General features: G+C 55.3%; 1 protein-coding gene across 11 annotated transcripts in view; it reads left to right on the forward strand.

The window, feature by feature from the left end:
- HDAC4 (histone deacetylase 4) overlaps positions 1 to 12791 on the forward strand; it is a 287523-nt gene extending 274732 nt beyond the window's left edge. For 8 of the 11 annotated variants that reach the window (XM_086394178.1, XM_086394182.1, XM_086394186.1 and 5 more), the window contains 3 exons: positions 7407 to 7491; positions 8414 to 8555; positions 9006 to 9395. In XM_086394178.1, the coding sequence (XP_086250304.1) occupies positions 7407 to 7491; positions 8414 to 8555; positions 9006 to 9045 (267 nt within the window). In that variant the 3' untranslated portion in view covers positions 9046 to 9395. Of the gene's footprint in view, positions 1 to 7406; positions 7492 to 8413; positions 8556 to 9005; positions 9396 to 11678 lie in introns of those variants that run through there. The other 3 variants (XM_086394176.1, XM_086394177.1, XM_086394175.1) reach the window with 2 other exon arrangements.
- The last annotated feature ends 596 nt before the right edge of the window (positions 12792 to 13387 follow it).

Here is a 13387-nt window from a genome sequence, read left to right on the forward strand (position 1 = left end):
CTCTTCTGACAAAGTATTCCTTTGGTGAAACACATCAAAAAGCAGGAAGCCCTAGTTTTATCGAGGTCTCTTAAAAATCTTTTTAATGCCAGAAAGTTGGAGGGAGCCTCACCCCTCGGCCTTTGATGAGGCTGATGCCAGGCGTAGGGACGGCTTGCTCCGGGGTGGGGGAAGCCGACTGTGCACGGCCGGTGTTGGGGGCGCCCGCCCATGGGGGTCAGCAGAGGGGCACGCGCGGGGCTGGGCTGGAGGGCCTGCCCCGCCACAACAGCCATCGTACCAACTACTGAACTGAAGTTGTGTGAATTGACTATTGAACACGAAGCCGTCGTATTGACTAGCTTCAGCTTCACGCCATCTGCAGCCCTTGGGGACGATGACAGTGAGATGTCACTTACGGGAGCTGGGTGGGGGGTGTGCCAAGGACCTGCAGCCCAGGGCAGGGCTCCGGGCAGGTGGGGAGTCGCTTCCCCTCTCACAGGTCGCCCCCAAGGGGAGGCTCCTTTGGGGCCCATTTTCTATTTAGCCGTGCGGTTTCTGGGGGGTCACATGGCACCGGCTCATTGATCCCAAGTCCAAGACCCCGGGCGGAGGTGGTGGGGGATCAGGTGGCCGGCAGCCGTGGCAGTGTCCTTTCCTTGTCCTGCTGCACTGCCTCGCCAGGCCGCAGAGTGGGGCGGCCCCGGGGGGTTAGAAGCAGCGGGTGGACACAGGAGACGCAGGGCTGACCGAGCCCGCTGTCAGCTTCCAGCCCGCCAGCTGGGGTTCACCTGTGCTCACCTCACCGAAGCGCCCACACGCAGGCCATGAGGATGGAGCAGGCTGTCCCCCAGTCGTGTTTCCAGGACACGGCTTGTGCTGGGTCGGGGAGGTGGGCCACGTGTCTGAGTTGTGCCCCAGCGGGCCCGTCAGCTCCCCACCCTCCCCCGGAGAAGTGGCCCTGCACCCTCTGCCGGCAAGAGGGGACCTGCCCCGGAGCTCCTGGGCCTCCTGCTGCAGGGAGATGAGGAGCTGAGCCCGAGGGGGGGACCAGAACCCAGGCATCCTGCCACCCTGGGTGTATGCCCTCCGCTGTCTTATCAGTGGAGGCTGTCTTCTAACCTTTGTCCGAAGGAGTTGCGGTTTTTTGGTGCCATGTGGTTCATTTTTACTAGTGTTTAAAAACTGTTGCAAACCAGGAATGTCCTCCAAGCCTCTGCGCCTCACTAGGAGGCTCAGGAAACGCCATGTGGCCGGCCCCTGATAGTCACTGAGTCCGGCCCTGTCGCCAGATACAGTCCACGCGCTGAGGCCGCAGAACCTGAGCAGACAGATGTGCAGGCCCTCCTGCGGGGGAGGGGACCCCACCCACCACCCAGCCCCGCAAGGACCCCGAGGAGGGGATGTCCCGGGAGGGCTCAGCACCAGCCCTGGCAGGAGCGTGCTTCCCTGAGGCCCCCAGAGAAGCTCGGCCAGCAGGTGGGAACCGCAGTCACAAGTGACTGCAGGCGGCCCGGCCCCTCCCCGGGGAAGCCAGCAGGGAGGCTGGGGCTGGGCCTGAGGGCAGAGGACTCGGGAGAGGAGGCCGACCAGAAACCGATCTCTGGAAGAGGTCCTGGAGAGGCCGAGAGAGAAGGGAAGATGCAGGAGAGCAGGCTGGGGCGGCCCCCGGGCCCCCGTGGCTCTGAGTACTACAGGGCCCTCTGCCCAGAGGATCCTCGAGATGGGGAGGGGGGATCGCAGAGCCAGCCTTCAGGCAGGGGGTGTGGTCGGCTGGAGAGCCCCCGGGGACGTTGTCTGTCTCCTTGGGAAGAACGCGGGGGCCGGGGCACCTGCCGGGGTGGCCAGGTGTCTGAACCCGGGCACGGCTGTGAGCGTCAGGTCCGTCACAGGCTGGGGGCAGCTTCTGGATGGTGGGACAGGGCGTGAGCCCCTGAGCATGGGCTGGGGGCTCCGTCATCTCTTGTGTTCTCTGCGGGCCCAGAGATGCCCACCAAAGCGCAGTTTCGTTTTCTGGAAAACACACGCTGTGACTTGGGTTCAGCCAGGATTTCGTAAGGACCGTTTTCTTTGGTGCTGTAACCTCTCTGGTTTCTGCTCACTCAGGGTGTGGTGTGAGCTCTTGTAAACTGCAGAGTAGCAAGCCACACCGATACCCACAACCAGGCGCTCTGCACAAGGGTTTTCTTGCGCACTTTCCCCGAGGCTGGCTTTTTAAAGTCCGAGCCTCCTTTCTGATTCGGTTGTGACGTGGAATACACGCGAGGTGAACGTGCCCCAGGGTGGCCAGGGGCTCCTGTCTATCACTCGGACTTGGCGTTACCCACAGCCAGCCCTCTGTTCTCTTCCAAGTGAAAGTGAAAGTGAAGTCGCTCAGCCGTGTCTTGACACTTTGTGACGCTGAGGACTGTAGTCCACCAGGCTCCTCCATCCATGGGATTCTCCAGACAAGAATACTGGAGTGGATTGCCATTTCCTTCTCCAGGGGATCTTCCTGATCCAGGCACTGAACCCGGGTCTCCTGCATTGTAGGCCGATGCTTACCATCTGAGCCACCAGGGAAGTCCTCAAAGCCTCTCCAGCTTGGCTCCTTCCAGACACAGGCGGGCAAGTGAAGGCACACAGCCCAGCTCTCCGAGCTTGCTCGGCCGGGCCAACAGCAGAATGGTGGCCCCTGTCTGCTCTCCTCCTGGGGCCACTGGACGCCTCCATGTGCCTCAGATCCCTCTGCCAAGCCCTATTCGTTGCTCCCAGTCGCACCTGCCCCCCAGTCCCTCCCCTGCTTAGCACGGCCTGACCCCCTCTCCCCTGCTTTCCCTACGGCCCACCGCCCTGGCCCCTGCGTGAACGTCACCCCTCACCCAAGCTGGCCCCACAGATGCAGGCCCCTGCTCTGCGAGGCCGGGCAGAGGTCTGTCTCTTGGTCCCTGATGTTTCCTAAGTTTGTAGGATGGATAGTGGTCGGTTCTCCCTGGGCTGCTCAGTGATGTCTATTAAATGAAAAATAAGACCCCAGGTAATGAGAGATTTATATTTTAAGAGCTAGAGCCTCCCCCGCTGCCCAGCCCTTGTGTGTAAAGTGGAGGCTGGATGTGTGCTCAGGGCAGACTGATGCCCAGAGCGGCTGAAGATGGGGAGCCACCACAGAAATGGTGGGGGGTGGGGGCAGACGGCAATGTGGGCGCCAAGGTGCTCACCGGATGTGACCCAGGCAGAGGGCGCTGGAGGAGGGCCATGCAGCCCCCTGGAGGGTCAGCCCCCAGCCACGTCCAGGGCCCCCTGGGGAGGTTAGACGTGGGGGTCCCCCCAGGACTGGGAGCAGCAAGACCTGGGTTGCATTTTAGAAAATTCCTGGCATCGTGCTCTGACACACCTCTCTGCCTTCAAGTGATAGGCATTTTATGGAATGAGTTATTTTCTAAAGAACTGCTTTTTTCTTAAAAGGGATAAAATCCTAGCAAACTATCAGAGTTGTACTGCAACAATAAGGCCACAGCTGTTTATGCCACAATGAGGACCCCAAACCTGAAAGGCGTGTTTTCTGCTCCAGCTTTGTACCCACAGGGGACCTGGGCTCTGCCCTTGGTGGCCCGCTGACAAAGGTGCTTAAGGACACTCCTGTCTTCACAGGGACACCCCGTTCTCATGGGGACCTGCAGGTGTTCCTGGAGGAGCTCCCCACCTGTATCTGCTCTCTGGCCCAGGACTCACCAGGTTGGCCCAGGTTGGGAATTACATCAGGGTCCCACCCTGTGCAGTCAGCCATGGCCAGAGGGCAACTGCGTCCCTGAGGCAGATCCCAGTGGAGGGAGGGGTGGTCCCACGTCTACGAGGTGGCATCTGAGTGTTTGTCCCTCAGGCCCTCAGTAGTGGGGGACCAACCTCAGCAACATGGCATCTCACATTTGACCCTATCAGTCTGCAGGACAGCACAGCACCCAGTTCAGCAGAGGGGTCACTTCCTCGTTCCTCAGAGGCTGAGCACCTTTTCATGGGTCTCTTGGCCACTCTGCCTTTCTCTTCCAGTTTTTTGCCCATTTTTCTATTAGACCATGTTTTTCCAATCTATTTTGGGGGGAGAATTGGTTGGATGGGTGGGTGGATGGCTAGATGAACTGGTGGATGGATGGATGGTTTGGTGGATAGATGGATAGATTGATGGATAGATGGGTGGATGGATGGATTGGTGAATGGATGGATGGGTGGGTGGGTAGGTGGATAAATAGATGGATTGGTAGATGGATAAATGGATAGATGGTGGATGGTTGGATGGGTGGGTGGATGGATTGATGGATGGATGGATGAATTGGTGAATGGATGGATGGATAGATGAACTAGTGAATGGATAGATGGATGGTGGATGGTTGGATGGATGGATGGGTGGGTGGGTGGATAAATAGATGGACTGGTAGATGGATGGATGGACAGATGGGTGGATGGTTGGATGGATGAATGGGTACATGGATGGGTAAATTGATGGATTGGTGGATGGATGGATAGATGAACTGGTGGATGGGTAGGTAGATAGATAGATGGATGGATTGATGGATGGATGGATAGATGAACTGGTCAATGGATGGATGGTTCAGTGGATGGATGCATAGATGGGTGGATGGTTGGTTGGGTGGGTGGATGGATAAATGGGTGGATGGTTGGATGGATGGTAGATGGTTGGATGGGTAGGTGGATAGATAGATGGATTGGTGGATGGTTGGACAGATGGATGGATGGATGGATGGATGGGTGGGTGGTGGGTGGTTGGATGGCTGGATGGGTGTATGGATGGATAAATGGATAGATGGTGGATGGTTGGATGGATGGATGTGTGTATGGATGGGTAGATGGATGGATTGATGGATGGCTGGGTAGATGGACAGATAGATGGATTGTTGGATGGTTGAATGGATGCGTGGTTGCATAGTTGGATAAGTGGATGGATGGTGGATGCTTGGATGGGTGCATGGATGGATAAATGGATAGATAGTGGATGGTTGAATGGATGGATAGATGGGTGGTTGGATGGATGAGTGGTTGGATAGATGGATGGATGGATGATGGATGGTTGGAGAGATAGACAGACTGATGGACAGCTGGGAGTACCCTCTTCTCTGTAATAGTGAATCTAGGGTCAGAATAATCTGTTCCTTGACTGAAAGGGCTTTCCAGGGCCATGGGTCTCCTTTGGGCGAAATTTTTAAGTTTCATTAAAATCAGTTAATGACTGATTTTGTCATTTTTTTTTTTTTATCCCTTCTTGAGTAAATTTCAGAAGATTACATTTTACCAGGAACTTTTTCTATCTCGGCCAATTTTTCCAAATTATTGACTGAAGTTAACAGCGTTCTTGTGCTGTCTTTTATCTCTACTGTTCCTGTAGTCACGGTCCTTCTTATCCTAACATGTTTACCTGTGCCTCCTCTCATTTTTGTCACCAGCACTACCAGAACTTAATTTTTCATTTCAGTTTTAAACGATAAAGTAATCATGTTTAATATATTAATTAATAATGAATGATGAACCAGAAATCGCTGAAACTGAAATGGGATGTTTTAAAGAGAGCCAAATGGAATTTCTAAAAATGAAAACATATTAGCAGAAAACAGAAACTCGGTGAGATCAGCTGGAGAGAAGACTAATAACCTGGAAGGGATGTGTGTGTGCTCAATTGTGTCTGACTTTGTGCCACCCCATGGACCGTAGCCGGTCAGGCTTCTCTATCCATGGGACTCTCCAGGCAAGAGTACTGGAGTGGGTTGTCATTTCCTTCTCCATGGGATCTTCCCCACCCAGAAACCAAACCCTCATGTCCTGCCTTGGCAGGAGGATTCTTCACCACTGAGCCACCAGGGAATCCCACAGCCTGGAAGCAACAGCTGAAGGAATGAGGCTGAGCACAACCCAGAGACAAGGGGTAGAAGCGGGCTTGTGAGCAGATACAGAACCAGAGGGAGGCGTGGATGACTAAAAGTGACTGATGGAGGCACCATCCTCAGCTCTGGAAGGCAAGGGGCCCAACCCAGAGCTAAAAAAAAAAAAAAAACGCTTGCATCCAAGGTCATCTGAGTGACTGCAGGACCACGATGACAAACAGGAAGCTGTGAAAGTAGCCAGAGAGAGCAGACAGGCCAGCCACAAGGAGCAGTGTTAGCCAGACACCAACCGCTTCACAGCGAAGGAAGCAGAGGCAGTGGGGCAAGGTCTTCCCTTGTCAAGAGTACCTGCCAGCAGAGCCTCAGGCCCAGCGGGACTGTCAACCGTGGGGCTGGGGTGGGTGGGACTAGAGAAATAAACTGGGAAAGCTTGACCCATGAGACCTTTTCCAAGGGAAACTCTGTAGGAGGAAGCTTCAGGCAGAAGGACGACAGCCCAGGCAGCTGTCTGTTGAGCAAGACGGGGGGCGTCAGTGCAGGAAAGCCCGAATCAACAGCAACTCCAGGAGACAGTAACAACGATGCCAAGTCAGTGAAAGTAAAGAAAGAAACACAGTGAGGACCATGAGCTGTCAGTCAGGGACGACAGGGAGCTTGGCCGGGCCCTGGAGCAGGCGCTGCCTGTGCAGCAAATGAGCCCACAGGGCGCTGGCTGCAGTGCATTTGTGAGAAGCAAGTACTTTGTGATCGGTTTAACCCCGCGTGCTGGGCGGCTCTGTGGCAGACACCCGGCGCACCCTGTGGCCGTCAGATGGGCGGGCCGTGTGCGCCTCCCCACTCCACCTGCTGCAGGGACTTCAGGGAGAGCTCAGAGCAGAGATGCTCACACCCTCTGTCCACCTTTTCTCTGATCATTGGGAGAAAACCCTAAAGGGCAGATGTGCTTGTCGCTCAGTCGTGTCTGACTCTTTGTGACACCCTGGACCGCAGCCCATCAGGCCCCTCTGCCCATGGGATTTCCCAGGCAAGAATACTGGGGTGGGTTGCCATTTCCTCCTTCAAGGGATCTTCCTGACCCAGGGATCAAACCCACGTCCGCTGCTGGGCAGGCGGATTCTTTACCGCTGAGCCACCAGGGAGGGCCAAAGTGGGGATATTCAAGCCCTGTCTATAAAACCCTGGTTTACAAGTGCGATGAAAGTGATGTTTCCGAAAAGTCATCATCCCTTCCCCTGACGCTGTGCCATGCATCCAGCAGTGGAGCCCACGCCGCCGCCTCTCTGCACCAGCTGCCCCTGGACACCAGCCAGTGTCCTGCCTACAACGGGCACCCACGAACGTACCCGAGAGCCTCCTAGGGGAAACACCTTAAGGAAAATAAGTCTACTTCTGTGAAAACATTTATGTAATGCCACAGCCACCTCTGGCTTTTTCAAGCTGTCTTCTCTGTTAGCACGTACACGTGAGGAAGACGCTGATCCGGACGTCCCATCTGAACACACACGGGGATTCTACTGACAGCCTCGAATTCACCATGTATTCTTCTTTCGTCCCCAGCTCGATCCTCTCCCAGAAAAGGTCTTACAGCAGAGACCCAATGCGAACGCTGTGCGGTCGATGGAGAAGGTCATTGAAATCCACAGTAAGTGGCCTGGCCCAGGGCTCAGGAGGGAGACGCCCCCCCAAGGGAGGGGCCGGACTCCACAGCCCTTCTCCCACCTCCCTACCCCCCACCCCAACCCCCTGCTTCTCTCTCACCGCCAGTAGCGTCCCCAGACCTGCATGTTGAGACGTGGCTTTCAGGGTGAATGTGATGAGCCGGTGACTCTCCTCTCACCCCCGTTAACGTCCCGACAGCCTGCCACAGCCAGGTCACCAGCTCTGCTTTGTGGGGCGAAAGAGCTGGGGTTCAGGGGGGGTTTAAGGTCCCTTCTCCAGGCTCCCTGCTGACAGGCTGGGACCCGCGTGGAAGCCTGTGTCCTCGGGTCTATCCTCTGCCCTTGGACCAGCGAACCCCACTCCATCAGTTCAGAGCACCCTTGGCCCAGAGTGGCCGGGCCCAGGAGCCCAGGGGCTGCACACAGCCTGGGACTTCTGCCCCGCCTTTGTCCTGGGTCTGTGGGGTGGCCCCGTCACGAGTGTCTGTGTCCGTGGGCGGGACCCAGGGTCTCCCTGCTGTGCACTGAGTTCCTGGCCTCCTAAATGAGGAGCCCCGAGGCCCAGGAGACACCAGGAGGCTGCCTGCACCCACCCCCATCATCTCGGGACTCCCGCTGGGAGTCAGGAAGTGCCCATCCCAGCCGCCCCTCCCTGAGGGAGGGACCCTCCCAGGAGCCCACCCCCACCCAGCTGTCCTGCCCCTGCAGGGCCCAGTTCTCCTGGCCACCGGGAAGCTTTTCCAGACGGCCACCCTCTGTGAGTTTCTAACCAGGCCACCTTGTGGCTTCTGTCTCTGGAGAGCATGGTGCTTTAAAGTCGCCACCGATGGGTGCTGCTGGAACCCCGTGGGTCCAAGCGCAGGGTTGGGGTCCCTATCTGAGCAGTCACCGCCCCCACTTCCGCAGGCCAGTACTGGCGCTCCCTGCAGAGGCTTGCCTCCACCGCTGGCTACTCCCTGGTCGAGGCCCAGAAGTGTGAGAACGAGGAAGCCGAGACTGTTACTGCCATGGCCTCGCTGTCTGTGGCGGTGAAGGCCCCTGAGAAGAGGTGAGCACGGACACTGGCCGGCCGTGGGTGCTGCCGCCCTCTGCGGGTGACCTGGGTCTTTGCTCCCGGGTGTACTGGGGGCATGTGCTAGCTCAGCAGAGCCGGGAGTGTGTGTCCTCACCCTGGCCCCAGGACAGACTGCACGGCCACCTCTTTCCAGAAGCAAGAGCTCGAGAAACACTTGAAGGGCGTCTGGGCCAGAAGGAACACTTCCCTAGGGGAGGGGCGGGGGTCGCCGGGAGTTGAGGGGGCGGGTTAGCTAGGAGTCGGGCGGGGGTGGCTCGGGGTTGGGGGCGGGAATGGTTCGGACTTGGAGGGGGCAGAGATAGCTAGGAGTCGGGGGCTGGGGTGGCTCGGAGTAGGGGACGGGGTGGTGGGAACCTCGCACACCCACCTTCCGCACACCCACCCTCTCCTCTGTTGCCACCGCGCCCCCGCCCGCCCCAACAGACCCGACGAGGAGCCCATGGAAGAGGAGCCGCCTCTGTAGCCGCTCCCGCAGCTGCGGGTCTCTTGTTTGTCTGTCTCCGTCTTGAAGCTCCGCCGAGAAAAGTTGCTGCCGCCCTGCGTCCTGCCGGCCTCCTCCGAGGCCGCGGGCGCGGCGGGGCGAGCCGCAGCCGGCGGCCCTCTGCCTGCCGGACCCGGGCAGACGCCGGGACGCGCGGACACACGGACGTGCGGGAGCGGGCGCTCCGGGCGCCCCAGGGCAGCCGCGGAGGGAGGGAGCCCGCGGGGGCTCGTGGCAGAGCCGCCTGCCGAGCGAGCCGACCCGAGGAAAAGAAAATGAAAATCAAAGATCTCACGACACAAAACAAACTTGATTAAAACTGGTGCTTACGGTTTGGTGATTCCCCACAATTCCACAGTCTCCGTGTAAACCACTCAACTCATCCTGTAGCTTATTTCTTTTTCAGAGAAAAGTCAGCCGCTCCGGCGCTGGCCTGCCCCTGCACACTCCGGGTGCGCGGTGGGGCTGGGACGCGGAGCGGGAGAGCGGTTAAGGAAAACAAAAAAAACTGGACAAAAGCAGAAATGTGAGCCCGTGCGGCTTTGGTTTCTCAAAGCCGACGGAAGATGCGCGTTTGTGCCTTTTTTTTTATTGCTCTGATGGATTTTTGTGGCTGGGTTTTCCGAAGTCCGAGGAACAATGCCTTAAGAAAAATAAACAGCAGGAGTGGGTGGGACCGCTCCCTGTGGCCGGTGGGGCCGGAGGCCGGCTCGCACCGGCCTGGCGCTTCACAAGTGGTCCCCGCCACGGCCAGCAGCTCTGGAGGGCTGAGGTCCTGCCACCCTGTTTCACTTTATTGCTATTGAAGAGAAATGGAGGTAGTTCCAAAATAGTGGCAAATACTGTTGGGGGTTTCGAAGTCCAACAAATTTTAAATGAATCCAAAGTGTTCTTTTTCTCGTACATCGTATAACAATCGAGCATCTCCATTTGGTTGTGAAGCATGTCCTAGGCACACTTTCAGTGTTACGATCGGAATGCTTTTTATTAAAAGCAAGTAGCATGAAGTATTGCTTAAAATTTTAGGTATAAATAAATATATATATATGTATAATATATATTCCAATGTATTCCAAGCTAAGAAACTTGATTCTTACGAAATCTTGATAAAATATTTATAACGCATTTATAGAAAAAGTATATATATATAAAATAAATGCAGATTGTAAAGGTCCCTGGCGAATGAACGGCTTGTGACTCAGCTCTCAAGGTGCTTGTGGAAAGGGATCTAGTTTGAAGCTCATGTTATTTCTGAACTCCAGAGTGGAGAGCTTTCAATCACAGGCTCGCCATGGGACACCTGCCCTGCAAGATTGTACCTTCATCTTAATTATTTTCTGACCTGACCCCTCCCCACTCCAAGCCTCCATGCACATGTGTACCTGATAAGTTTTTATAGCAAAGGATATCAATTTGCTGTTGATTTTGTATGAACTTTTTCACAAAAAGATCCGGAATAAGCATTGTTTTGTGAATTTTACATTTTTTCTCACCATTTAGCAGTTTTCTGAATGGTAATAACATCAACCTTTTTTCTTTCTAAACTTTTGCTTGTACATTTTTTTTTAACTTTGGAAGGTATTTTTTTTTATTATTATTATTATTTTCATTTTGTTTATTTTTGTACAGTGAGCACAGAGTTTATTTTCAGAGTGAGCACGGAGGTGCAGCGGGGTCTGAGGTCTGCCCGCCTGGGCCCGCCTGTGGCTGCACATAGAGCATGGAGCCTTTCTTTGCCGCCCGTGCTTTGTGGGCAGGGGGCACCCTCGCAGCGCTGAGCTGAGGGGCTTGCCAGCCACCACGGGCCATCAGCATCCATGAAATTCACGTGTAAACGTCTCTGACCACGTGGTCAGGATAGCATTTTTCACTTGGCTTTTCCAAAGAGCTTGTAAACTTGTCAGCCACGCATGGGGCCAGGGGGCCGGTGCACCCTCCCCAAGCTCTTCTGCGGCAGCCACGTGGCAGGGCCCTGGCTGGGAGCAGCAGGCCTGAACTTTGAAGCCTGTGGCCGCAGGGAGCCTGGATCCTCGCTGCCTGGTGACCCCGTGGGGACAGCAGACTCCCCATCAGGACGTCCATCCTTGGCTCTTTTTTTTCTCTTTGACAGTAACTGAAAAGGATCACTTTTTAGTGGTAACTCATTTTCCAGCCCTCGAAGCCACCAGTTTCATTCCAGAGTGTGCATCGGGTTCTGACGAGGAAGCGCAGACACAGCTTGCCCATGGGTAGGGAACCGCAGCCAAGTCTCCAGTCTGGTGACATTTACAGGGGAGCTTCTGGGAGAGACTCTGACGCAGCCAGACTTGGGACCAAAAGAGTCCAGGTTCTTGGACCGGCCTGGTCGTCAGGTTGCTGTTGGTCAGACTCAAGACAGTGATCAAGAGCAGGACAGGAAGGTCTAGGGCCGTGTCTGGTGTTCCCTCTCCTCCTGGCCCCTTGCCCTGAGGCCCAGCTTGGGAGAGCTGGAAGCACCCAGCCCCCAACAGTGGAGGCAGGCCCCAGCCAGTTGTCTCTGCTGGCCTCCTGGGATGCCCCTCCCCACCCCCGCCACCTGCCCACTTCCTGTCGGCCGTGGCTCTTGGGGAGAAACACGTCACCTGATGTTTTTACAGGTGATGGGATAACAGGTGACCTTGGTGGCCAAGTTCCTGTTGGAAGGGTTTACTTCTAATCTCGTCCAACGGAGACCTCCTCTGCAGAAGGCCCGCCGGGGGCCGTTTTCGTTTGTCAGCTCGCTCCAGCTTCACAGGCGTGCTTAAAGCAGTTCCGTGTAGCCTTTTGTTTTCTTTGAAGACACACTCAGCCCTTCTCCACAGCCAGCCGTCCGGGGCAGAGGGCGGAGGGCCCACCCGGAGCACCCACCGCCTCAGGGAGGGCACCCACACCTTCCCGCTGTGGTCCCTGGACCTCTCGCCTTTTTGTTCCTTTTTAGAGGCCTTGGGGGCGCTGGCCGGGGGTCAGCAAGTGAGCACTTTATACCCCTTTGCAGGAAACCCCGTGATGCCGCGGACCTCGTGGCGTCCCCCTGCCCTCCGGGCCTTCCAGCTGCGCCTCCGGGCGCCCGAGCCCCACCAGCAGGCAGCCGTCCCCCGGCCGCCCCCGGCCGCCTGGGACTAGCCGCCCCTCCGGTTCCGAAGGGCCACTTTGTCAAAGCGTTTAGGTTTTTTTGACTTCCTTTCCAAGTTTGTTTCCAGAGGAAGGACCGTTTTGTCCTGGTTCTGACACGAAAGCAAGTCTGGTTTTTGCAGCACTAAACAATGGAGTTTCTTGTTTTTAATTTTCGATCGGAACATTCCTCCTTTCCTGGTCACAGCCACATGCTCATTCCATTCTTCTTTTTGTAGACTTTTGGGCCCACGTGTTTTACGGGCATTGATACATATATAAATATATATATAAATACATATGAATATATTTTTTTAAGTTTCCTACACCTGGAGGTTGCATGGGCTGTACGAGCGGCATGTCTTTATATTGTATACGGATTTTGCACGCAAACGCGGCAGCTTGGGGAAGAAGAGAAATGCCTTTCTGTTCCCCTCCCATGACATTTGCAGACAACAAAAGATGGGGATTTTTTTTTTCTTTCTGTAAAACAAAACCTTGAAGGAGAGTGGGGGAGGGGGGAACGTTTGCGTCTTACTGAAGTTATTCTTAAGAAATTGTACTTTTTATTGTAAGAAAAAATAAAAAGACTACTTAAACATTTGTCATATTAAGAAAAAGTTTATCTAGCCTTGTGGCATACCAATAATAGAGTTTATTGTATTTATGTGGAGACAGTGTTGTAGGAGCCTACGCGGAGGTCGAGGTGGACCGCCTGTCTCCCGCAGTTGCTCTGGAGGAACTCGCCCCGTGGGGTTTCTTCCCTGGTCCCCCCCTCCCCGGGGAAGCCGCGGCCCCTGCGGCCCTTTCCGCACAGCCGAGCCCACTTTTCCTGACTTGCAGGCGATGGACGGCTAGGATTTCACTTGACACTCAGCAGTCATGAACTGTGCTGCACTGTGGTTTAAAATCATACTTTGCATTGAAAGGACACCATTTCTTCCTTGTAATGAAGCAGAGCTTTCACAGCTCAGCTCACTTTGTGTCTTTGACATGATTAAAAGCCTCCTGTTGAAGGAAAAAGAAAGCAGACATTTTCTGTTTGTGGTTGTTTTTCTTTTTAAATCTTCTTTTTGGTGTGTGTGCTCCACAGTGGAGACGCTGCTTTCCAATTTATGAGAATGACAAACATTATCATGCGTCTGTATAAGAGGGGGGCTGACCCTATTCACCCAAGAGCTCCTCACGGTCTGTCGCAGAAAACGCGGTGGGACGC

Source organism: Bos grunniens, chromosome 3, assembly GCF_055505025.1.
Source record: "Bos grunniens cultivar Pamir isolate PY7600 chromosome 3, Bosgru_T2T1.0, whole genome shotgun sequence".
NCBI classification, from domain to species: Eukaryota; Metazoa; Chordata; class Mammalia; order Artiodactyla; family Bovidae; genus Bos; species Bos grunniens.